General features: G+C 43.8%; 1 protein-coding gene across 1 annotated transcript in view; it reads right to left on the reverse strand.

Annotated features, from left to right (window-relative positions):
• Window positions 1-5,869: 5,869 nt before the first annotated feature.
• The window catches only part of FSTL1 (follistatin like 1), a 51,202-nt gene continuing 33,129 nt past the window's right edge, over window positions 5,870-23,942 (reverse strand). Inside the window, exons 3-11 of the mRNA XM_082394983.1 lie at window positions 23,835-23,939; window positions 21,173-21,302; window positions 20,306-20,338; window positions 18,908-19,038; window positions 15,422-15,540; window positions 13,987-14,099; window positions 13,555-13,665; window positions 12,555-12,631; window positions 5,870-8,557 (exon numbers count right to left, since the gene is read on the reverse strand). Of these exons, the coding sequence (XP_082251109.1) occupies window positions 8,513-8,557; window positions 12,555-12,631; window positions 13,555-13,665; window positions 13,987-14,099; window positions 15,422-15,540; window positions 18,908-19,038; window positions 20,306-20,338; window positions 21,173-21,302; window positions 23,835-23,939 (864 nt within the window). The 3' untranslated portion in view covers window positions 5,870-8,512. The remainder of the gene's footprint in view (window positions 8,558-12,554; window positions 12,632-13,554; window positions 13,666-13,986; window positions 14,100-15,421; window positions 15,541-18,907; window positions 19,039-20,305; window positions 20,339-21,172; window positions 21,303-23,834; window positions 23,940-23,942) is intronic.

Genomic DNA, 23,942 nt, shown 5'->3' on the forward strand with positions numbered 1-23,942 from the left:
CTCATCGTCATGGCCCCAGAGATGCAAAATAACCTTGAATCTTGAAACGGAAACGCACAACTCTGTTGTTCCTTTTCTCAGGACACATCAGGAGCATCTTCCTCCCTCCTCCCCCTGCAGGCTCAGATCTAATAAGCAGACTCTGCAGTCATTCCTTGGCCTGGGATGTATTCCTTCCGGTGTATACTGGAATGCGGAGGGATCTGGTGACTGATGGTATCAGTTCCTCTGACATGTGTCCCAGTTCCACAAACCTAACAGACACAGTAGTATAGTATATTCCAAAGCCCTGGGCCTATTTTGCTTCTGTATCCCCCCTCTCTCTGAAAGTTGGTGGGAAATATCCCATTCACTTCCCTTTTCTCTTTTTGCTTCTCTCATTGTTCCCCTAACAATAGTGTTGAATTAATGAATGAGTAAACCAGGATTTTGCCTTAAAAATGAAGGAGAGTTGCTAATGGTGAATGAATTATTTGAGGGCTACTGCTCTTAGGAGGAACAGAGAGAACTCATTTTTCACGACTGTTCCTTCCTTTGTGACTTTCAGGAATGCACTGTAGCTGAATGCAGGGTTTGCCTCTAATATAAAACTCCAGCCTTCCATGCTTTCTTTCTTTTTGACAGGGAGAAAGTATCCCCGTACATATGACTACTATTAAGAGATTTGAATAACATCTGCCCGAGGACCAAACTGTCTTGCCTTTAGCCACTGGAGCTCCTGGTTTTCTCTTGTGGACTATATTCTCTTTGTCCTAGGCACCTACCTGTCATAAACATAAAAAAATAAGGAGGTAACAGGCCCAGTGTACGGGATGTTGACTAAAACTATAGGAGCTCCCCTATTTTGTCTCTCTTAGGTCTGTAGATTGATAAAGTCTTGTTTCTTTATCTCTAATTCTCTTATTTATAAGATTTACTTTTATTTGACCTCATGCCTCTCACATGTCAAGTTCTCTGAATAAAATTTTAAAATCTTTACTGTGAGATGAAAGATGACCAAAAACCTGATGCACTTTCTACTCTGTGTATGTTTCATTGATGTGGTGCTGCAGTGACAGACGATTTGTTGGAGACTTTAGGGCAGAGCAGGATTTCTCTAAGCCAGATTTTTTGGGTTTTGGTATCGATGTTATTACATGGGCACTTTGCTGATACAAAGTTGAGAGAGAGACATCTTCCTAAAACTGATTATGAATGGGAATTACTATATCTGTAAAAGCCTTCTTTTACATAGCATAACTGAGCAAAGGCTATGGCAATCTTGGAAAGTCAAAGAAGGTGAGACTAACTCTTGAACGTTTCTGATTTGCCCAACTGATTTCAGAGTCTTTATTATTCCTAAAACTCACCTTCCAAATCTCTCCTATCTCTATGCTTTTTGTACAGAATCTCCTCCTTTGTTCCTTTTGGAAGGGGGTGGGGGTGATATCTGTCCTGGGCCTTGTAGGAATCAAGCTTAGGTTATGGGAGAGAGGAGAAAAAGGCATGTAAGAGAAAAGGGAATTCAGAAAATCATCCAGGAACCAGAGATTTTAACTGGCTTAAAACCCAAATTTTTTGAATTACTGGATTCAGGTGATAAAATAATTTTGATGGAGATAAGATATATATCTGCTTCTAAAACGTCCACATAGAATGTCACAAAAAGAAGGCACCTCAGAGAGGTTTACTGGGCCAAACCTCTGAGGTGTGTGCTGGAGGTTGCTGGGGTCCCACACTGGCTGGCATGACTCCTGGATGCATCGTTTCTGGGGAAACCAAGTTGGATTGCGGATCACGCCTCGGGGAACTTCAGAGGCCCGACCTGATCCGCACTCACTTAAAAGTGAGAAGACATGCAGACAGTTATTAGAACTAAATGAAAAAACTTACTAATTGCTTATATGTGCTCAGCAGTTACATAATTAGAGAACACGAATGAGGAATTAATGACTCATGTGGATGTAATAATTTTAAAAATAAAGGGAAAGACGGTGGCAAAGTAGAATGAGTATGAGAGGGACCTGGGTTTGAATCCTGACTCTGTTCTTTGCGAATTGTGTGGTATTACATAAATTCCTTAAACTTTACAAACTGTCTGTTCCTTATCTGTAAAATATCTTTTTCACAAAGTCATTGTGAGAATTATAAGAATGTATAATAGATGAAAATAATTGGTGATAATTTGACCTTTACACAGCACTTTCTATGTTCCAGAGACTATTTGAAAAAAATTATATACATTAGCTCATTGAATCCTCAAAAAAAGAACAAAATGAGGTAGGTACTATTGTTATGCCACTTTAAAGAGGAAACTGAGGGACTTCCCTGGTGGTCCAGTGGTAAAGAATCCGCCTTCCAATGCAGGGGAGGTGGGTTCGATCCCTGGTCAGGGAACTAAGATCCCACATGCCACGGGGCAAATAAGCCCGTGCGCCACAACTACTGAGCCCACGCTCCTCAACTAGAGAGCCTGCGTGCTGCAAACTACAGAGCCCACGCTCCACAGCTACAGAGCCCACGCGCCCTGAAGCCCACGCACCACAACTAGAGAGAGAAAACCCGCACGCCACAACTTGAGAGAAGAGTGTGTGCCGCAACAAAAGATCCTGCATGCCTCAACGAATATCCCACGTGCCGCAACTAAGACCCGACGCAGGCAAAAAAATTTTTTTAATAAATAAATAAATAAATAAATAAATAAATAAATAGGAAACAGACACAGAGAGATTAAATAACTCCTGGAATATAAAGGGCAGGGGCAGAACCAGGATATAGACTGAGGAAGCCTGGTTGTTAAACATTACATTATATCGTCTCTCAGTAAGTTATCAGTCACAGTAAGAACAATGTTATGATACAGATAAATTAGAAAGAAGTTGAAACATGAAACTAAGAATGGCATTTATGAAAGACAAAGAATATATATAGTTATAAATATTACTGGCTGCCAGCTTTAACTATGGAGTCTAGTGGAAGGATTTTGGAGCAAGCATTTTGTTTTGAGTTGTCACTGCTCCTTGGAAAATGACAAATTCTGCTAACTTATATAATTTAAAATGAGGCAAGGCACTAGAAGGATGAAGTCCCTTCTCTTTTGGCGGCAGAAATTTCCTTTCAATTATGTTTCATCCTCTTGACAATTTTATACAGGTTTCCTGGTTATTTTATTCTTATCTATTAACAATCTTGTCTCTTATTTTCCTGGCAATGCAGTCTTTTTACAGACCATAACACTGTCAAGTTTCCTAAGTTTCTTATCTGACCACATCAGGTCAGTTAAGACCTGTGCATTCCAGTGACCATGATCAGGGTGCATTTCCTGTTCCTTTCTCCTAAATTCATTTAACCCATTTTCCAGCAAGTTGTGTTACTCCGTTCCATACATACACGGTGTTTCCTTCTCAGTTTTGACCTCTCTGTAGAATCCATGGTACCATTTCCCATCTGAACTCTCTACATGCTATGTTTTCATCTATGAATCCAACCCATTGTACCATTTTTCTAACTGTGTACACTTTTTGTTAACGATGCCACGAGGAAGCAGGAGAAATACACATACTAGAGTTTCTCAGAAGGGTTCTCTGTCTTTATTATGGACCTTCCCAACTCAACATTTTCTTTTCTTTTTTTCCCTCACTTGATATATTCTCCATAGGCCATCTTGTCTACACAAAGGAACACTATCTCCATACTGTCTATTCCAAGATCTTTATCTCCAGCCCAGATCTCTTCCAAAACCTTCCTATCCAACTACTACTCATAAGATATCTCCAAACTCAGATTCAACCTGTGAAAAACTGAATTCATCATCTCCCATTCCTTCCTCCTTTCCCCAGCCAACTGGTTTCTCCTGCTCTCTTACCAGCCCTAGAAAATGGCACCATTATCTACCAAGTCATCCAAGCTGGAACCTTCGGGTCATTCATGACCATTACCTCCTCCTTAACTCCCACAGCTAGTCATTAGCCAGCTCTTGTCAATGTTACCTCATTAACCTTCTATTAACCCCCACTGCCATTATCTTAAAATTCAAGTCACCATTATTTCTCACCTCATTCCTGAAGTAGCCTTCTATCTGGTCCACTACTGCCAGATCTTGCCACCCTCATGACAAAGGGCTAATAATAATATATGAAGAACTATTATAAACCAGTAAGAAAAGGCCAACAACCAACAGAAAATGAACAAAGGGAATGAAAGAAAAGAACAAGGACCAATAATTCATGGAAAGATGCTCAGTCTCACATAAGGAATAGTAAAATAGATTAATTAAAAATAAGGCAATGAGTTATCATTTTTCCTCTGTTAGAAACCCCAAAGTTTGAAGACACAGTGCTTGCAAACATTTGGGAAAATAGACATGCTCAGTGTATGTATTTTGGATGCAATCCTAAGTAAATGCATGCAACCTCTTTGAAGGACACATGGCAATTATAAGCGAATTTATAAGTGTACACACCCTCTAAGAGGATGAATTTTTTTCACTGTATTCTCTTTGATACAATTTGAATTTTTTATTTTACCATGTGCATGTATTAGTTTATCAATAAGAAATGTGTTAAGTAATTTTTAAAAGTGAACTCCTATTGGCAGGAAGACCTCTCATTCAGACAGCAACATGAAACTTCCTAGTTACTTCATCAATCAGCCTTCAGCAGCAGTAGCCCAGGGTTTACGTTCTTCATGTATTCCACCTATGCTACATTTACCCCAGGGCTCTGAGGGCATCTGCTTAGATCTACTCATTCAATAGACTTTTTTTACTCCCTCCTCCCCCTTATTTCAGAAGTAATTTAAGAGGACTGATGGGGACTCGACACAGGCACTCCAAAACTAAAGTTAATCACAGTAATTTGTTCTAACTTACAGAGCTCATAATGTTACATTTTGATTATAGGAAACTTACCTTCTAAATTATGCTTCTTTCAGGCTATTTCAATTCATTTTCATTTCCTGAACACATGCATACTGTAATAGCAGGAGAAGTGCTCCCAGAGCATGGTAGAAGGTTGGGAGAGGCCAGCCAGCATTTAAAAGTGGTTGTGGACAAGGTACCCTTCAAATTGGGTTTAAGAATTCTGAGAATGAAAGTTTAAAGAATCAAACAGTGATTAATGAGATCAGTAATTTGTAGCAATAACACAACCAGAGATGACATTTTAATATCTGAATAGCATTTGAATAATACTCCAAATCCAATTAAGGTGACCCGGCTATAATTTTAGAGAAGCAAGACTTCTACACATTATGACTAAAATTAAGAAAGCTTAAACCAACTGTAATGAGCTCTCTTGGAAGACAGAATTAATTATTGCTGGTGGGGAGTACATGATATCTGTAAGAATCACTTGGAAAGGGAGATGGAGAACTAGTATTGGTCATGTGTCTCCAAGATAGAGCAAAACAGAGGGTCTTAACTAGCCAACATTCAGTCCACTTGGAAATGTTTACCCCTATGGTATACACGTGTATCTGGTAAACAGCCACTAAGATTATCCTACCAGATCTTCGTATGCTCCCTGTGCCACCTTCCCAGGTTTGTTTGGCTTCTCATACAGGTTTACCCGCAGCCAGCCTCACCCGATGCCATTCAGTCTCATAAGATCCATGGCAGTTTTAGGAGTCATTTAGTTTAACCTCTACCCAATACTGTTCCCTGACTTCTCATTACTTCCTACCCAGACCCACCACTGGTGATTCTTTTAAATAAACTTGTTCTATCAGTCCTTGAGTAAACCTTTCCCCCTGCAGCTGTAGTCCCAAGATTAGCAGAAACTTTTCAGGCCTCTTTTAAGCCTCCTGAAACTCAAATCTACTTTTATGAGGTAAATGGTTAATGTTCTTGCAACTTTATTTGGCCTTGACTGGGGGAAAGAAAACAATACAATTATTATTTTAATTTCTTTATTTATCAATAGTATCCAAAAAAAAAAAAAAAGAATCAAGAGTTAACAAAAAACAAGTTAAATGCAATAAGGAAGCCTACTAAATACAAATACATTTCACAAATACACAGGCAACAGAAACCTGTCCAAATTGCTTCTTGGAATTTGACTGTTTAAAAACACAAGTATAAAGGGAAGACATTCAGACTGGTCCACATGGGCTTATTAGCAGGTGGAGGAGCCCTGCTTTCCAAAAGCAGTGATGGAGTCCAGAGTCATGGCATGTAAGAAGGTTTCCATGGACACTGAATCTTAACAGATGCTGTAATATGTTTATAAAAACCATACACACACAGAGAAAGCCCAAGGAAGCTTGCAGTCTAAGCCCTGTGCTTTTAGAGAGCTGGAGGAACTGAACCCGATTTAATCCTGTTTATTTGCTCCATGCAAAGCTTCATGCAAGACTCCCCAGACTAGGCTATTTAGCAGCTTTCCGTGAATGATTGTCAGATCACATGATCCTATGGTGCAGACAGTAGCTTCCCTACTTACAGGAGGAATGCAGATTTTGCTCTTGGGAATTCAATGTTGCAGGGTAGGGTCATCTTGGATAGCAACCACTGACCTAAATGTAACTGGTGAGGAGACATTCTGCCTTCTTGCTTTAAACAGACTGGTACTCCTGCCCTCTCTTCCATAGTGTCCAAGGGCTGGCAAATCTTGATCAAGGCGTGCTGTTGGGGGTTCTCCAAGGCACTTTGACAGGGAGGTGCATTTCAGACCACACAAGTCGGGTTGGAAGACAGCTTTTAAGTGGGATGATTTACAAAAGCTCAGAATTCTAAACAAAGTGGAATGTTTTCAAAGGAGAAAAAGGAAACCTGTTTAGAAGGAATTCCATTTTCAGCACAACTGTCTCAGAGTTGCCTGTGCAGTGTAGCCTACATCATTTCCCTTTGGTGGTCTGTAATCTGCTTTCTGAAAATGAGATCTTATGTCAAGTTTTTAATTTTGTTATTCCAAACGCATCCTAAACATGGTATTGAGTGGGGTTAGTTATCACAGAGGCCAAAAGACACAGGAATGACTGACTTCTCCCCAATCACAGTTTTAAGATTCAAGGTCCATTTTTTTCCCTCTCGAAATGTGAAACCTTCTTTCATCCTCATCTCTAAAGGGAAAGCCATTTCTGTTCCCAAGAAGGTTAAAGGTGAAATGCAAAAGTGAAGACAAAGTGAAGTGGTTCTCTTTCCCACTCTCTTCCTGGGCAGGCTTTACCAGAAGGCTCTACATCACAGCACAACCCGTGGGGCCATTCAGACCGAGGTCAGATTTGGTCAGCTTGTTTTTGGCTGTCTGACTCTTATATAACAACAAGGTTTCATTTATCTTAAGGAGAAGGAGGAAAACCACATTGTCTCCTTCTGGACCAATGATCAGAACCACAGAATTTACAATTTCTCAAGTCAAAAGTTTAATGCATTCCTACCTGCTGAGGAAACTGAGGCCCAGAAATAGGAAGAGACAGGGACAGAGTCACTCTCCTAGTTAGTGGAGGATCAATGAGCATATTGATAGGCTGGGACATCGAAGCCTTGCTTAGCTGCACTGGTCTCAATCCTTTGGAATACTGATTTGCATGGATCTATCAGAATGAATGAAAACAAATTAGCTTTTTGGATCTTACAAGCTTTGTATGGAGACACTTCTCCTGGCTTCTGTCTGAGGTACTCCCTGCTCCTCTGGCAGACTGCTGACCCACTGGAAGCCAGGGGGCAAACTCTGGGCTGCATCTAGTATGTGGCAGGGTTGGGGGGAGTCCGGGTGATAGCAGGCCCTGCACAAGGAAGAACCCCAAACTCTCCCGCCTCTGAAATGGCAGGACTAATGAAAAGTAATTACAAAAGCTTAATTTCTAGTCAAGAAAATAAAATATTAAACAACAACAACAATAATATAATGATAATAACTGAAGAATGAAATCAACTTGCCAAAAAAGTTTACAGAAAAATAGCACCTTTGGTAAAAAGTATTTTAAAAATTTGGTTAGGTCTCTAAGGGGCTCAAAGTCTACAAGTATCTGCATCATTTGGGTGCACCCTCCCAGACACTGGGTAACTAGCAGGATGGCCGTGTATCTAGAGCCAGTGGCTGGGGCCATGAGGAGAAGCACAGATGCTAGAGGTCTGTTATGCTGATGGCAGCAGGAAGGGCTGGAAGCCGAATGCAGTCTTCTCCACTGAGCTTCCCAAATCCCTCCTCTGGGGACAGCCTGCTAAGCTCTTTCTCACTGCCTGCACCCCCTGTAGCATGTTTGTTCACAGCTGTGGTAGGCTCAGAAGTGTTCCAGATCTGGGTACACTCTCCCAACACCGATGCAGTTTCCTAGCTTGCCTCCAGCCCCCGAGCACCATTTACAGTTTCTCTCAAAGTACTCCTAGAAATGAAGGCTATGGCCCTTGCCCTCCTAGCCAGCCACCCCCATTTCCTTTATTGCAAAACAAATAGACAAAATAAAACTCATTGCTATACAAGCAAATACTGGTGATTTGGCGATTGTAGCAGACACTTGCGTATACTGGACTCAGCGCTGAAGTGGAAGAGAAGGTGCCAGGCTCTGGACACCCTTCCCAGATGCCTCCTCATTAGATCTCTTTGGTGCTCACTCTCTTGGTCTTTTCAGCTGTTTCCTTTGAGAAGCAAGAGAAAATAAGCGTTATGAAATTTAAAAAAAAATTATTGGTATTTATCTAGTCTTCAAAACTTTACATAGCATTGACAGATACATGCTTATGCTGAGTTCTGTTTACTTGTTTATCTCCTCTGTGGATGATGAACAACTTGAGGACAAGGATCATGTCTTACTCGTGACACGGCTGTATAGGGACTGTTGCTAAATTAAAAGCTGACTCCATTTAAACTTCTATGAAACAATAACGTCAGACATTATTATATTCATTTTAAAAATGAAGAAAAGGATGCTGAATGGAGGTGCTACAAAATGTTCTGAACCCAAGTTGGGAGAAGCATTAAGAGCAATAGGCTCGGGGCTTCCCTGGTGGTGCAGTGGTTAAGAATCCATCTGCCAACCCAGAGGACACGGGTTTGAGCCCTGGTCCGGGAAGATCCCACATGCTGCGGAGCAACTAAGCCCATGAGCCACTACTGAGCCCACGTGCCACAACTACTGAAGCCCATGCTCTGCAAAAAGAGGAGCCACTGCAATGAGAAGCCCTGAGAAGCCTGTGCACCGCAACGAAGAGTAGCCCTCGCTCACTGCAACTAGAGAAAGCCCGCGGGCAGCAACGAAAACCTAATGCAGCCCAAAAAACAAACACACAAACAAATAAATAATAATAATAAAAAACAACAGGCTCTGGAGGCAGATTGCCTGAGCGTGAATCATGGGCGTGTGACTTTCTGGGGGACTTTGGGCATATTATGAAATCTTCTGTGTCTCAACGTCTTCAACTACAAAATTAGTACTACCTCTTATAACAGTGGCCCATTTCTCCAAAGAAGACATTCTTACTTATAGCCAAAAAGCACATGAGAAGATGATCAATATCTTTAGTCATTAGGGAAATGAAAATCAAAACTACAATGAGATGCCACTTCACACCCTCTAGGATGGCTAATAAAAAATAACGACAATGACAAATGTTGGTGAGTTTGTGGAGAAATTGGAATACTGCTGGTGAGGATATAAAATGGTACAGTCACTTTGGAAAACGGTCTGGAAGTTCCTCAAAAGTTAAAACACAAAGTTTCCATATGATCCAGCAAATCTCACTCCTAGGTATATACCCAAGAGAACTGAAAACATAAGTTCACACAGAAACTTGTAGACGAATGTTCATAGCAGTATTGTTTATCATAGCCAAAAAGTAGAAACAGCCTAAATATACATCAACTGATGAACGGATATACAAAATGTAGTATATCCACACCATGAAATGTTATTTCGCCATAAAAAGGAACGAAGTCCTGATTCATGCTACAAGGATAAACCTTGAAAACGTTACACTAAATGAAAAAAGTCAGACAGAAAATGCCATATATCATATGATTCCATTTATATGTGTCCATAATAGGCAAATCTATAGACATAGAAAGTAGATTAGTGGCTGCCAGGGGCTGGGGGAGGAGAGAATATAAGTGACTTCAAATGGGTATGGGGTTTCTTTTTGGGAAGATGAAAATGCTCTGGAATTAGACAGTGGTGATGGTTGATAATCTTGTGAATATATTAAAAACCATTGGATTGTATACTTTAAAAGGGTGAGTTTTATGGTATGTGAATTACATCTCAATAAAAAAATTAAATAGGGAATAAAAAACAACAGTGTCTGGCATCTAGTACACACTGTCGGTGCCCCATCCATAGCCCGTGCCTTATAACATTTCAGTACACTGGCCTGGCTTCTTACTGCCAGCAGCTGCATCTCTTTGCCTGAGGCTTTCTCTGGCTGCTGGAGCCTGCTCTGCCCACACATGCTGACAGGGCAGAAGTGCCAGGGAATTCACGTTTGCTGGTGGCTGCTCTCAGCCAATGGCTGATGGGAGTTCATACAGGCATAGCCCAGCTCCCCGCTCCCTTGTGCACAGTAACTATTCTGGAGTTCTGCAACAGGACTAAGCTCCACTTGCTCCCAGTGGTAATATGCCTGGATACACACTCTTTATTGTTTCCTTCCCTTCCTGGGCTCTCTTCCCAACTCCCCTTCTGCCGTTTCCTGGGACTGCCTCCCAAATAAACTATTTGTACTTGAGTCCTTGCCTTAGCGTCTGCTTCCGAGGCAACTCACATAAAACAGAGACGCTAAAAAATGTTAGCTATTATAATTCACTCCCCACTGTCTGCTCTGATCATTTCTCCACCCTAGATGAAAGGAATTCCTATTAAGTTCTTTTTGCTTTTAAGGGTTTATACTCATCTGGAGGCTCAAGGCTGCTGAAATATGGAAAAACAAAGGGCTAGGAGCTTCTGCATTTGTTTAAAAAAATGACATGAGGTTTCTACACTATCAGTGACAATAATGACAATGCATATGAAAACCCATCAATAAATATGAGCATTTATTATTAATACTAATAATTCTTTTTTCTTCACTTTTTTTTTAATCAGTCATCAATTTTATACACATCACTGTATACATGTCAATCCCAATCGCCCAATTCAATACTAATAATTCTTGATTTTCAAGTCAAATATTTCATCTCAATAGTTCTTGTGACCATTATATTCCTTAAAAACTTGTATGTCAGAGAGAAGGCCCGTATTACCAGACCCAGTTTACAGACAGATGATTCAAGGAGCAACATCCTCTGTTAAAACTACAGGTAGGGGGGTTTCCCTGGTGGCGCAGTGGTTGAGAGTCTGCCTGCCGATGCAAGGGACACGGGTTCGAGCCCTGGTCTGGGAGGATCCCGCGTGCCGCGGAGCGGCTGGGCCCGTGAGCCACAATTACTGAGCCTGCGCGTCTGGAGCCTGTGCTCCGCAACAAGAGAGGCCGCGGTGGTGAGAGGCCCACGCACCACGATGAAGAGTGGCCCCCGCTTGCCGCAACTGGAGAGGGCCCTTGCACAGAAACGAAGACCGAACACAGCCATAAATAAATAAATAAATTAATAAAAAAAAAAAAAAAAAAAGAAAAAGCATGATTTAAAAAAAAAAAAAAAACAACTACAGGTAGGGCTTCCCTGGTGGCGCAGTGGTTGAGAATCTGCCTGCCAATGCAGGGGACACGGGTTTGAGCCCTGGTCTGGGAAGATCCCACATGCCGCGGAACGACTAGGCCCGTGAGCCACAATTACTGAGCCTGCGCGTCTGGAGCCTGTGCTCTGCAACAAGAGAGGCCGCGATAGTGAGAGGCCCGCGCACCGCGATGAAGAGTGGCCCCCGCTCGCCACAACTAGAGAAAGCCCTCGCACAGAAATGAAGACCCAACACAGCCATAAATAAATATTAAAAACAACAACAACAAAAAAAAAAACTACAGGTAAGCCAGTGGAAAGACAGGCCTAGAAGTCCAGCATATCCATGTTTTCTCCCTAGGCCCTCAGAAAAATATGTCAGTGGATCACTATTCTGCTAAGAACCTTTTCCCCAAGAAAGCCTTCAACTTAATGACGTAGAACCTGAACAGAATTCTGATTTATTATCTTCTCAAGTCTCTAGGAAGCAGAATCTCTAAGTTTCCAGTCTATGTTCTAGCTAGCTTGGCATTTAACTTAAATCCTTTCTGCTGCGGTCCAAATCCACGAATTTCATGCTCACTGAGAGCCAACTATACACCAGACCCTGTGCTAAATGCAGGGCTACAATGGTGAGCAAGTCATAGAGCCTGCCCTCAATGGCCTCATAGTCTTTGGGTCTGGGCACTGGTTGTGAAAAGAAACAGGAGGTGTTTTTAGACTATGCTCATTTGCAAACCACTTCCAACTCATTTGCAACCCACCACTCAGCTGATTCTAACTTATAAAGCAATTTACCAAGTTGTAACCTACATCTGTTGGGGCATACTGCCCCACAAGGTATACAGGTATACAGGTATATCGTTCGGGACCTATTGTACGGGACAGAGCACATCTCCTTGGTCACCTGGGGAGTTAGGCAGTGTCTGAGTGGTGGAAGGGCCTGGTGACAACAGGGATACCTGAACCAGCATGGAGGCCGCAACTCACCTGGTGCTTTTGGAGCTCCTCAACATATCTGGTCATTTCCTCCTCTGTATGGGTCTGGGCCCCCTTCTGATTCTTTCCTGTAAGAAGAACCAAGGCTCAGAGCAGTGGGCTGAGGGAGGCCAGTTAGGGATCCCACTAATATCTACCTTTTAGGCTCTCAATTTCATTTCCCATTTAACATATGGAAGGCGAGGTGAATTACCCACATTTCTCTAACTATAAAGTGTCCCAGTGCAATGGACACCTCCAAAGTAATGTGCGTGGGTAGTAAGTGACTGGGCCAGGGCTCAAATCCAGGCCAAGGGGAGAGGGATGGAGCTGGGGTTCTAGAAGACTTTTCTGAAACACCTCTTTGTAGAAGTGTGATAGTGGTGATGCTGGCTTGTGCACGGCCCCCTCCTCCCCAAACTCTCCCTGACATCTCTATCACCCAACCCACCCTGCCGATGTCTCAACTACCTCAACTTTCTCTTTTTTTGGGGGACCCAGTGCTGTTCATTCAAACATGTCTATGAACATGCCTCCTTTTCCTGCTTGGCACGGATGGCAAGCAAGAGTGATTTTGTCTTCCAACCACCTAAGTCTTTGACATATAGGATTTCCTAAGCTGTCATAAGGATTAAGTGGGTTAATATGTAAAGTGCTCAGAAGAAAGGCATGTAGTTCTCACTCTTACGCATTTGCTTTCTTTATTATTATTACCATTCTAATCTCTTATCAACATTTGATCTTGTCCTGGGTCTCGAACCTCTTTTGTTCCAAACCTCTGGAGTGACTTTCCAGCATAATGCATCTGGCATAAGTGCTTTGCCCTCAATGCTGCCCCCTGAGAGCTCTGACATTACAAGTATGAGCCAGTCTCTCGCTCCCCAGTTTCCCTGCTGGGACCCAGCCACTGCACTCTTTCCCACCATCCCCACCCTGACTTCTCTCATGGTGATTTCACGAAGGAGGCTGTCTCCGTGCCGTCCCTTCCTTCTGTGTGAGGCGCACAGCTCACCGTCACAGGTCATGGCTGTGCAGACCCAGTTTCCACAGGCACACACACAGCGATTACAGTCCACCTCGGTCTCAGCTCCATCGGCATATGTCTCGTCCTCCAGAGCACACTCTGTGGGACCAGAAATAAGAGGCAAGAGTTTAGGGTGAGGGTGGAACAGGACGTCTTGGCTATAGTCTGTGCATGTTACCCCTTTCCCAGACAAGACCTGCTTGTCCCCCAGAGGCACCATATCTGAGCAAACGCCACCATCAACCCGAAGATTTTTGGACCTGAATCAGCTCAGAGATGCTGGGCTGGGGCCCAGTCTAGAATCGTGGAAGGGAATTTTCTTAGTAAGCTCTGGAGAGTTCCACGATCCCCTCTATCTTGGCCACCTCTAAATGCCCCCACTCCCTACAACCCCCTCCCTATTTCTTAGGTTAGGCGTACTCTTCTCTGGAGGGTTGAAGGCTGGATTGAGACACTTGAGGAACTCTTGGAAGCTGAGTTTCCAGTCAGCATTTTCATCAGACAGTTCAATGAGAGCATCGACACAGAGTCCTCTGAAACGAAACACAGCAGAAACGTGTCAGCAAGACCTCAGCTTCAGCCTCGAAGAAAGGAATTAAGCATCAGGATTACACAGACCTAGGCCTCCGCAGGCGGCCAAGGGGACTATTTAAAGAGAACGTTTCTACACTGACCTCCTACAACCATTATGCGTCCCGACTCCTGTAAGCATCCAACCTTTAGTTTATTATATGGGATGTCAGATCACTCAAACTGTTCAAATGATATGCCCAAGATGACTAAAGTTTCCTGGATGGTTTTGTTCACTTGGATTGGCAAATGTTTTACCACCTGCATGCCTTCCACTAGCAGTTGCCTTTCCCCATGCTATACGTGTCAAGTCAACCCAACTAGAAAAATCAAACAGAAGCGGTAGGAACAGATGCTATGAAATGCATGTGTGATTTGAAAGAACATGAGTTGAAGCCAGCATCACCACTATCACCCTTCTGCAAAGAGATCTTTCAGAAAAGTTTTCTAGAACTCCAGCTCCCTCCCTCTCCCCTTAGGCTGGATTTGAGTCCTGGCTCAACCACTTACAACCCAAATGGCCTTGGGCTAGTTATTCAATCTTCCCGCACCTGTTTTCTCATCTGTAAAATGGGAACGAGGAGCCCTCCTTCACTGGGATATTATGAGGATCAGATGTTGAACTTGTAAAATATTACCTCATTTCAGGTTATCAAAATAAGAAGGGTTTACAGATATTATACTTTAAGGTCATGGGCTATTATTAGGAAAGAATCCTAGAATCTGGGCTTCATGCTTTGAAGTCTTTTGAACAAATAGGTGCTTTTCCTATTTTTAATTCTTACCAGTATACTGGAACCACACCAGAAGTTTCTTAGGGGTTAATTTTTATTAATATTTTCTCTGGAATAATACCAGAAAAGAAGAGGAACGTGCTTACATTTGTAACAATTAGAGTTCTCTACATGAAATAGCACTGATTATCTTAAAATCAGAACTAAAGCTATTTTAGACCTATAGTTAAATAGAACATTAAAGTAATTCCTTAAGAAAATTAACCATTAAAACATCACCCACGACACTCAGAAACAACTTTGGTCTGATGTGATCATTTACTTTAAAATTACATTCTTCCATTCCTTGCAATTTCTGGCCAGAAACAGTAACTACTTGATCAGATATCATAACGTTCACAGAAGAGACCAGGACAGAATCCCTATTTTGCTTTTTACTTCACATTGACTTTGACACTGGTGGCTCCTTTGCAGGTAGGAAGGGGTTCAAATCCCTTCTCTTATCCAGCCTTCCCTCGTGGACCTCTCCCTTACCCCCTCACTCCACTCACCTAAGCAGCTTGTTGTTCCCCTGGTCTGCATAGGTGGTGATGTTGATGGCGGTTTCATTTTGCTCCACAAATTTCAAAAATTCGCTGGAGTCCAAGCGAGAGTCACCATTATCAAAGTTCTAGAAAGGGGACAAAGTGATCTTTCAGGAACGTTGTGTAAAACCCCAGTTCTATCATTCCCCCATTCAGCTTGACCCATCTCTGGTTCATCTTGTTCTTGACACGGTCCAACCCTGCTCTGCCCTTCGAGCAAAAAAGGTTCGAAGCCCTGGGGCACCCAGAGAAGGAAGGCACCTGTGCCCCAAGATGAGAGAGTCAAAGTGTCTGGGCAGAGGTCACTGAGGGCCTTTCAATCCTAGACCCTGCTCAGGATGGCAGCCTGAACCTAGGCCTGCACTGTCCAAGGAGCCTGGAGGTGCTTAAGAGGTCTCTGTAGCCCCATCCCTGACCCTGTTCCAGACATTCTTGAATTCACTCCACCACTCCATGTTCTCAAACCCTAATGATCATGGAACAAACTTGTGAATCAGAATCTGTGTCGGAGCCCAGGATGTGTATTTCTAACAAGCTGCTTGGGAACAATGATGCAGGTGACCCTCAGAGCTCACTTCGGGAATCACAGGACCATTTCTTGCTGCTTGATTTCCAGCCTCCCTGGCCTGCTCTCAGTGCTTACTTCTCACACTGGTACACCTAGCTGACCTCATCAGTGAGAAGTCAAAGGCAAAGGCCCCTGCATGTTATCTGCATCGATAACCTGCCCGTGGAGGTGGTGCAAGCCCCCTCCCCCTCCCCCCTGTGCTGCAGGCTTCACTATAGACGGTGCAGCCTGTCCTCATGACCCAGCTCACACCCCATGAGCACAAGGCAAGGGTGTAGTGAGCTCAGTACTGTCCTCCCTTTGGCAAGATGCTAAACTGAGACCTTAGCCATCTGGGACAATTCAGGATGCCCAGGCCCTAGCTGCAGGAGGAGGGTGGCAATTTCAAGGCTCTGATCAAAGTCCAAGTTGGATACTGCTGTTCTCCTAAATAGTTCTAGTGGAAAAAATTTTTTTTTCAAAATTCTTTCCCTAGGCTGCCTCATATTGCTACCCTGGGAAATAATCAGCACCCCCATGTTACTTTCAAAGTGGCTCCCAGACGGTGGAAGGGATTCTGGAAGAAAAGTCTGACTAGGTTTCCAGGTAGAAGGGAAAGATACAGATACTGACTCTCCTTGCATGACTGTCGTGTGTCATGGGCATTCCACTCTAAGGTTGTAAATCTTTCCGTGGTATGTATGACGGGTATGTATAAAACAACTCTTTAGGCCCTTGCTTAATCCCTAGTTATCATTCTCATCCTAATTCCTAGGAAAAGGTCTCAGGTCTCTGGCCACTATACTTACACCCTGGCTCCAATTTCAGCCCTGGCCACCAAGAATTCAGGGTGTGTGTGTGTGACACGGTCATAAAAGGCTCTTTCTACCCGGTCTTCCCCTCTTCACTCTGTTATGCTTTTGTCTAAAAATTGTGACTGAATCACCAGTTGAGATGAGAGTCTGATTCTGGTCTTACCCAAATTCCTATTAGATTTGTTTTGCAACTGATTTTGATGTAAGGAATGCCAACTGGGCTGGAGGGCAATTCACTGGTTCAGAAACAGTCTCTGTGAGATACTGATCTCTCAGCAACAGGCAGCTGTCTGCCTAGTGGAAAGAAGCCTCCCTTTGAAGATTGCACCATATGGTTCTTTGATAATCATCAACAAGTAGATAGTGGAACCCTGTTTTCTCGGAAGACAGGGAAGAGCGAGCATTTGTTTGTCAGTCAGGAGTAAGCTTTCTTGGTTAGCATGAGAATGCCCTAGAGAAAAGCTACTTTCTCAAGGGGCCTTGCAGTGTTTAGATGGGAGCCTATTAGAGAGAGTTACTGCCAGAGGAGGTGGCGATGTGTGGAGGGGGTGTGTGGCCCTGGTCCTTGAGAATCAAATTAACAGCAGCTGCTAGCGATGCCCAAGGCAGGGTGCCATCAAGGGGCCACCACGAATGGTTACAAGGTCCCAGGAGGTCTCCTGGAAAGAGCGTCCTGGGCCCCACGGCTCCTGGGCTGTAATGACCATGGCAAAGTCACTGCTCACGACCGACCCAGCAGGCGCTGCTCACTTGGCTTTTGAAAAATCATTTTCTTTTAAGTTACCTTCTGCTCCTGTCCGACTCTCCTGGCCCCTTTCTGTAGACAAGGAAACATCCCTGCCCCCAGGGCTCCCTACTGTGGGAGTGGTTGAGAGAGAAGACAGAGTGAGAAGGCTGTGCTTTCTCTTCTCAAACACTTGGAATCCAGAGAGATTTACTTTCTGTCACAGAGAGAAACTTCTACCTAAAGACGGTAACGCAAATGAAGTCCTAATTGACCAATATCCTATTTCAACCCAACCTGGTATGTTTCCATCTGTGGGGTCCATGATGCCAGTTAGAAAGAGGAAGCCACAGGCTAGGCAGGTGTTGACCACATTCAGTGGCCACAGAGGTGCCAAGAAGTCCCTTGTGTGTGTGCGCGTTGCCCCTGAGTCCGGGCTGGCTAGGCCTGCGACACACCCTGGGGGCATGTGAGGGCGTCCGTCTGGGGATGAGCCTCCAAGGGCATCTACCCAGAGATGTGTGTGTCTGTAAGCGCGGGGGGCTTTTGCGCAGGTGCGGGAATGCGGGCACCTGAACGTGTGTGTAGGATGTATCTCTGTGTGGCATGCACATCTCTGTATGTGGTGTGTGTATGTCTGTGTTTCTGTGTGTGGTATGTTTATCTGAGTGTGATGTACCTATGTGTGCAACTATGTCCTTATCAGTCAGCAGGAAAAGCGCCCTTAACTGCTTCTTCCAACAACTGTCTCAAGCTCTCCAAAAGATCTCCACATCATGGCAGCCCTACTCATTGCTAAATACTATTTCCTCCCTCGTTTTCCTCTTTGAAAGCAGCATCTCTCCTCCCTCCAACTGGAACGATCTGTCTCTTCAACTAAACACAATGGGAACAGCAATATCTAGGTTCATGAAGAATTCTGGACCCATGAAATACCAGTCCATTGACTCTCCTCAGATGAAGAGAAACTCTGCAGGCCATGGATGGTCAAGTTGAAGACTTAGAGAAAAGCCAAACTGGGCGGGAAAGAGGCTGAAGTGGCCTGGGTCTGGGTATTGGCAGGCAGCTCTACAAGGTGTCGTATGGAGGATGGGGATACAGCCTGGCCATATTTTTCATGGACAGGCTCTCCAAGACCTTTGTGGCTTTAATTGCCCAAAGGGAGCAGCCCATGTGTGTTAGATCCCAAAGGCTGGACTCCTGGAGTCCCACTGTCTGTCACAGCTTCATGGAATGATCTATGAAGAAACTCAGGGACTCTATGCAGGTTTATATTTCCTGTGGTCTGGGAAGATGTGATCAGGTAATGGGAGAGGAAGTCTCCCTTTCTCCGGGCTGAACGGTCTTTGACTCCAACTCTGGATTACCTTAAAGTACTTGTCTAGGATTTCACTGTAGTTGCTGCCTTTAGAGAACCAGCCGTCTGGGATGATCTCCGCTTCCAGCCACTGGATGATGCGACGCCGGAGTTCATCGCGGTTGGACTGATAGCAAACGACTGCAGGAAAGGGGAGGGAGGCCAGCCGAGCAGTGAGGACCCCAATGTCACCCAGCACCCCGTACGTGGGGACTCAGTGCCCAGGAGTCTGCATGTGTCATCTCACTGAATTCTCACAGCAATCCAGGGAAACAGGATTATCAAACACATTTACAGAGGAGTCAGCCCAGGGTACACACTAGAAAGTATCTAACCCAGGATTCAAGCTCATGTCTAAAAATATAAAGTTCGAGAATGCTGAAACAGAGATTATGTTGCTAAGGTGAGAGAAAAGAAAGAAAAATGAAGGACATTTTCATTAACTTTAGGAAGCTCAGGGGAAAAGAAATCAACCAATCAATAGAACAGCTCTCTTGGCTCACAGATGAGCTGAAATAATAAACGAATAAGTGAGAACATTACAATTCTTTATGCACTGGATTTCTGATTCTTTCTCTATAGCTTTTCCTCTCTCCCACTTAAAATTTTATCCTTTATTATGAACAACAGAAAATGAGGCCAAGGAAGGGCATGTTGAAGCCCTGCTCTGGACAGCTGTTCATTGTAAGCCACATGGCAACAACAGGTGGGGCTGAGAGTCCAGTGGATGGGGAAGCAGAGAAGGGAAAGCCTTGGCAAAAGGGAATTCCTGGAGGCAACACATGTTGGGATGTGAAAAGGGCACTGAGTCAGGGAAATGAAACTGTGGGCACTTTCCCCCACTCTGCCACTTCCTAGCTGTGTGACTCAGGGAAATTCACTTAACTTCTCTGAGCCTAGATTTCCTCATCTATAAGGTAATTATAGTAAAAGCTACTTCACAAGGTTATTGTGAGGATCTAAGGAAAAGTGTATGCTAAAGGAGTCTGGTATCTATAAATCATGAGGAAATTTAAAATTTGTATTCATAGAAAACCATGGAAAGAGTCTCACTGTCATTTCCAATCACCTCTTTCAAAAAGAGTTGTCCTGTCTGATTCTCCTTGTCCTGTGACACCCGCAGGTCTCACAGAGCACTGACGGAGGGACTTGGTGGCTTTCCCATCCTTGCAGTTCAATCATTACTCAGCAAAAATGGAAAACACAGCCAACATTCTGACCCAACCAGCTGCTTCCCGTGACAAGCACAAAAAAATGCAGTTTTGCAGCTTTTGTGAGCTATGTTGAGGAGCGACCAGTTCTGGGTCACAAGTTCTGACACACTGAAGATCTTGTAAGCTTTGGCAGGGATTGTGGAACATGGAATTTCCTCCCTAAGATGCACACTGTAGAAAAATCAGGCACTCACCTGGGCTGGCAGATGGACTTACAGATTTCTTCTCTGCAAGACAAAAGGAGAAAATGCATAATGCAAAGTGAAGAAAAAATAAATTTCTATGTATTGCTAGGATTAAAACTGCCCACATTAAGGGGGCCACTTATATCTTTCCATCACTTCGTTTTGAGTCCTTGTATCCTCTCCTTCCAGGTCCCACGTTTGGGGATCTTTGCTTCCCTGCTTTGTTTGACATTTTGAGGCCACTGAGTTACCCTCCTGATCTCACACCTCCTACTGTTAGTTTGCGGGGGGGCGGTGCTGCTGGGAGTTTGAGAATTCATACAGAATCATTATGGACAAAGAAATGGAGACCAACATGTGGGAAACAGCTTCTTATTTCTCCAAGGAAGTTCAAGGCTGGCCAGGCGGCTGGTGTCTAATTAGCAACAAGCTTGGGACCCCTTCCCTCTTACCATAATAGCAATGGTTTGAGTGTGAATTAGAGGAAATATAATAATATCAGGGCTGAGAGGTGCCCAAATTTAAAAAGCATAGGATATGTGAAATTTATCTGCTTTCTAAAAAGGTACAGAATTCAGTTAAATACTACCATATTATTGACTGTTGATGTGGTTCCCTATCCACTATCCATCTCCAGAGAGCGCTGGAAGCCACGTTGGGAATCTGATGCAGGAAGCACAGGGTAGAGGCCTGGGCCACCCAGGGCAAACCCAGCAGGCTCTTGAGCACCAAGGGGATGCCTCTCCAAGCCACTGGGTGGTCTCCACAGCTTTGGGCACTATGCTCAGGGTGGAAAGGACTCCAGGAAGCCAGGCCACACTGCTCCGTTCCCTGGCTCCCCAGCTGGAGCTGTGATGTGATGACAGCACTCTTTACCTTTGCAGTGTCCATCGTAATCGACCTGGATTTTGGATCCAGTGAGGCAGGCATCTCTATGCAGCTCGCAGTGGTTGAGGTAGGTCTTGCTGTTGCTGCCACACACAGGCCTCTTGTGAGGTTTGCATTGCTGAAACAGACCGCAGAGGACGTTGGTGCAGTTAGGGCTGAGTTTGTGTGTGCACGTGCACACACACACACACACACACACACACGCACACGCACACACACGCACACAGAGCCATCTTGTGACGGGAGTCCCCACCAGCAGAGATGCCTTCTATCCTGCCAGGGCAACAGGGAGCCTCAGCTCTGGCATCAGTGACCCTACCCCACTCATTGTTGGAGGGACCACATCACCTTGCAGCCCCTCGTGGTGGTCTGTGCTCATCCTGGCCCAGGGTCATCTCTTCTACTCAATGAAAAGAAATAAATCCCCCCTATTCCAACCCTATCAAATTAGCAGGAAGGGCATTTTATTCGAAGTCAGGAATTTGGATTATCTATCGCTTTATCACTTTGTAGAAAGTCAATCAATGTCTCTGGATGATCTAAGATCCCATTCTACGACACAAAACAGCCAGAGCTGGGAATGCAGAGAGACTGAAAGGCAGGCACATACAGCTCCCTACCCCCATCACCCCAATTCTTCACTTATTCCAGGGTCTAGCTACAAGAATCTTTGCTCTCTTGCTTTATTTAGTATTTTGTTTTTCTCCTAATCTCACAACAGTTGCCGTGAGGCAGGGGCAGGGGGTGCCTGGGTCTTTGTGAAGTACTAGATAGTAAATGAACTAAGGTTCACTTGGCAACCTGATTCTACTTTGGCTATACTATATAAAGTGCCATTGTGACAGGCAAGCTCAATTTCTTTAGACTTCCATGATTTTTTTTTGTTTCTTTTAAATTTTATTTATTTATTTATTTATTTATTATTTTTGGCTGTGCACGGGCTTTCTCTAGTTGCAGTGAGCGGGGGCTACTCTTCATTGCGGTGCACGGGCTTCTCATTGCGGTGGCTTCTCTTGTTGCGGAGCATGGGCTCTAGGCGGGCGGGCTTCAGTAGTTGTGGCACATGGGCTCAGTAGTTGTGATTCGTGGGCTCTAGAGTGCAGGCTCAGTATCTGTCGTACACGAGCTTAGTTGCTCTGCGGCATGTGGGATCTTCCCGGACCAGGGCTCGAACACGTGTCCCCTGCATTGGCAGGAGGATTCTTAACCACTGCGCCACCAGGGAAGCCCGAGACTTCCATGGTTTTTGAAAGGGGTAAGGGGGAAGCAAGTTCTGCTCAGACCTAATAAAGGCACTAAAGCAAAAAAGAGTAGCTGTGGTAAAAGAACACAGAACCCTGGAACTGGAAAGTAGCCCAACCTTTCCAACTTATAGACCAGAAAACCAAAGCGCAGAAAGACAACTTTTTTTAACCAATACTTATCACTGGGTTCTTACCATGTGCTGGCCCTGAGCAAAGCCAAACATGGTCTGTCTTTATGGCATCCAGTGGCAACTAATTTGTTTAAAATCACACAATGATACGTGGTCGAGCTGAGGCTACACAACAGGTTTCTGGACCCTAAATGGCCACGTAGCGGCCAGGAACACCACTAGTGAGGACCTCCCAGAGTCCCCAGAAGATTTGGTTTGCAAGTTTCTAAGTTGAGGGACTTTCTTTCTGGGACAATGGGTCAAGATCCTTCAACAGGGGACTAAGGTGGGTGTATTTACTTGTAGAATTACAGATGAATTTCCAGTCTTGGGTTCATTTGACAGAAAGGGGAAAAAAGGGCACACGTCCAGGCTATTTATGTTTGCCAAGAGTGAGAATCCTGCCTACAAAAGAAGTATTTCTTAAAAGGTCACTTTGTTTTTTAAACTTCATTAAAAACAAAACCAAACTTGAGAAATCTGCATTCCATCTAGTATTTTAAAATATGCATATCCTTTGACCTAGCATGCCCCAGTGGGACTCAATCCTACAGAGATAAAGCCAGCAGCATGTAAGAATATTTGTAGAAAGATGTCATTGTTTGTAGTGGTAAACAACCCATGAAACAACCTAAATGTCCATCTATAGGAAAATGATTACATAAATCTGGTTCCTGTATATCACTAAATATTGAGCTATTAAAAAATGAGTTAGAACTATACATGCTGACCTAGAGGGTTGTTGTTGTATATTAATGAGTATAAGATACAAGTTGCATATATCTAGATCTGTCTATATTATGATCCCATTTTTATATAAAATAGGGGGAAACCCTATATGTTTATAGTTGCATAGAAAAAAACCCCCTGTGGAACAAATATACACCAAACTGTTTACACTGGTTATTTCAGACTAATGGGATTTGAGGGTTATGGGGAAGATTATTAATTTTATGTTTGCATAAATGTCTGTACTACTTGACTTATAAAAAGCAATTGTTAATTTTGTAATTTAAAACTCTTATAAAGCTAAACATTTTTTAAAAGGAAAAATATCCCTACATTCACATCTGATTTTTAACTTCTGAGATAAAAATTTCACTTCTCTCAGATAGACAAGGTGTGCTTTTATAAAGATGATGCAATCGTTGGCACTGCTCTGCAGACTGGTAGCTCCAGCGAGGTAACCACCCTGGCCTTGGTCACCGTCCTCTGGCTCCCACCCTCAGGACTTACCTCGATGCAGAGGCAGGTGGGCTCTCCCTTCTCTGTGACTGCACATTCCCGGCCGGCTCCACAAAACACATTGGCACAGATCTTGGATTTGCTCCTTGGTTCCTCCTA

Source organism: Balaenoptera borealis, assembly GCF_965194805.1.
Source record: "Balaenoptera borealis genome assembly, chromosome: 5".
Taxonomy (NCBI): Eukaryota; Metazoa; Chordata; class Mammalia; order Artiodactyla; family Balaenopteridae; genus Balaenoptera; species Balaenoptera borealis.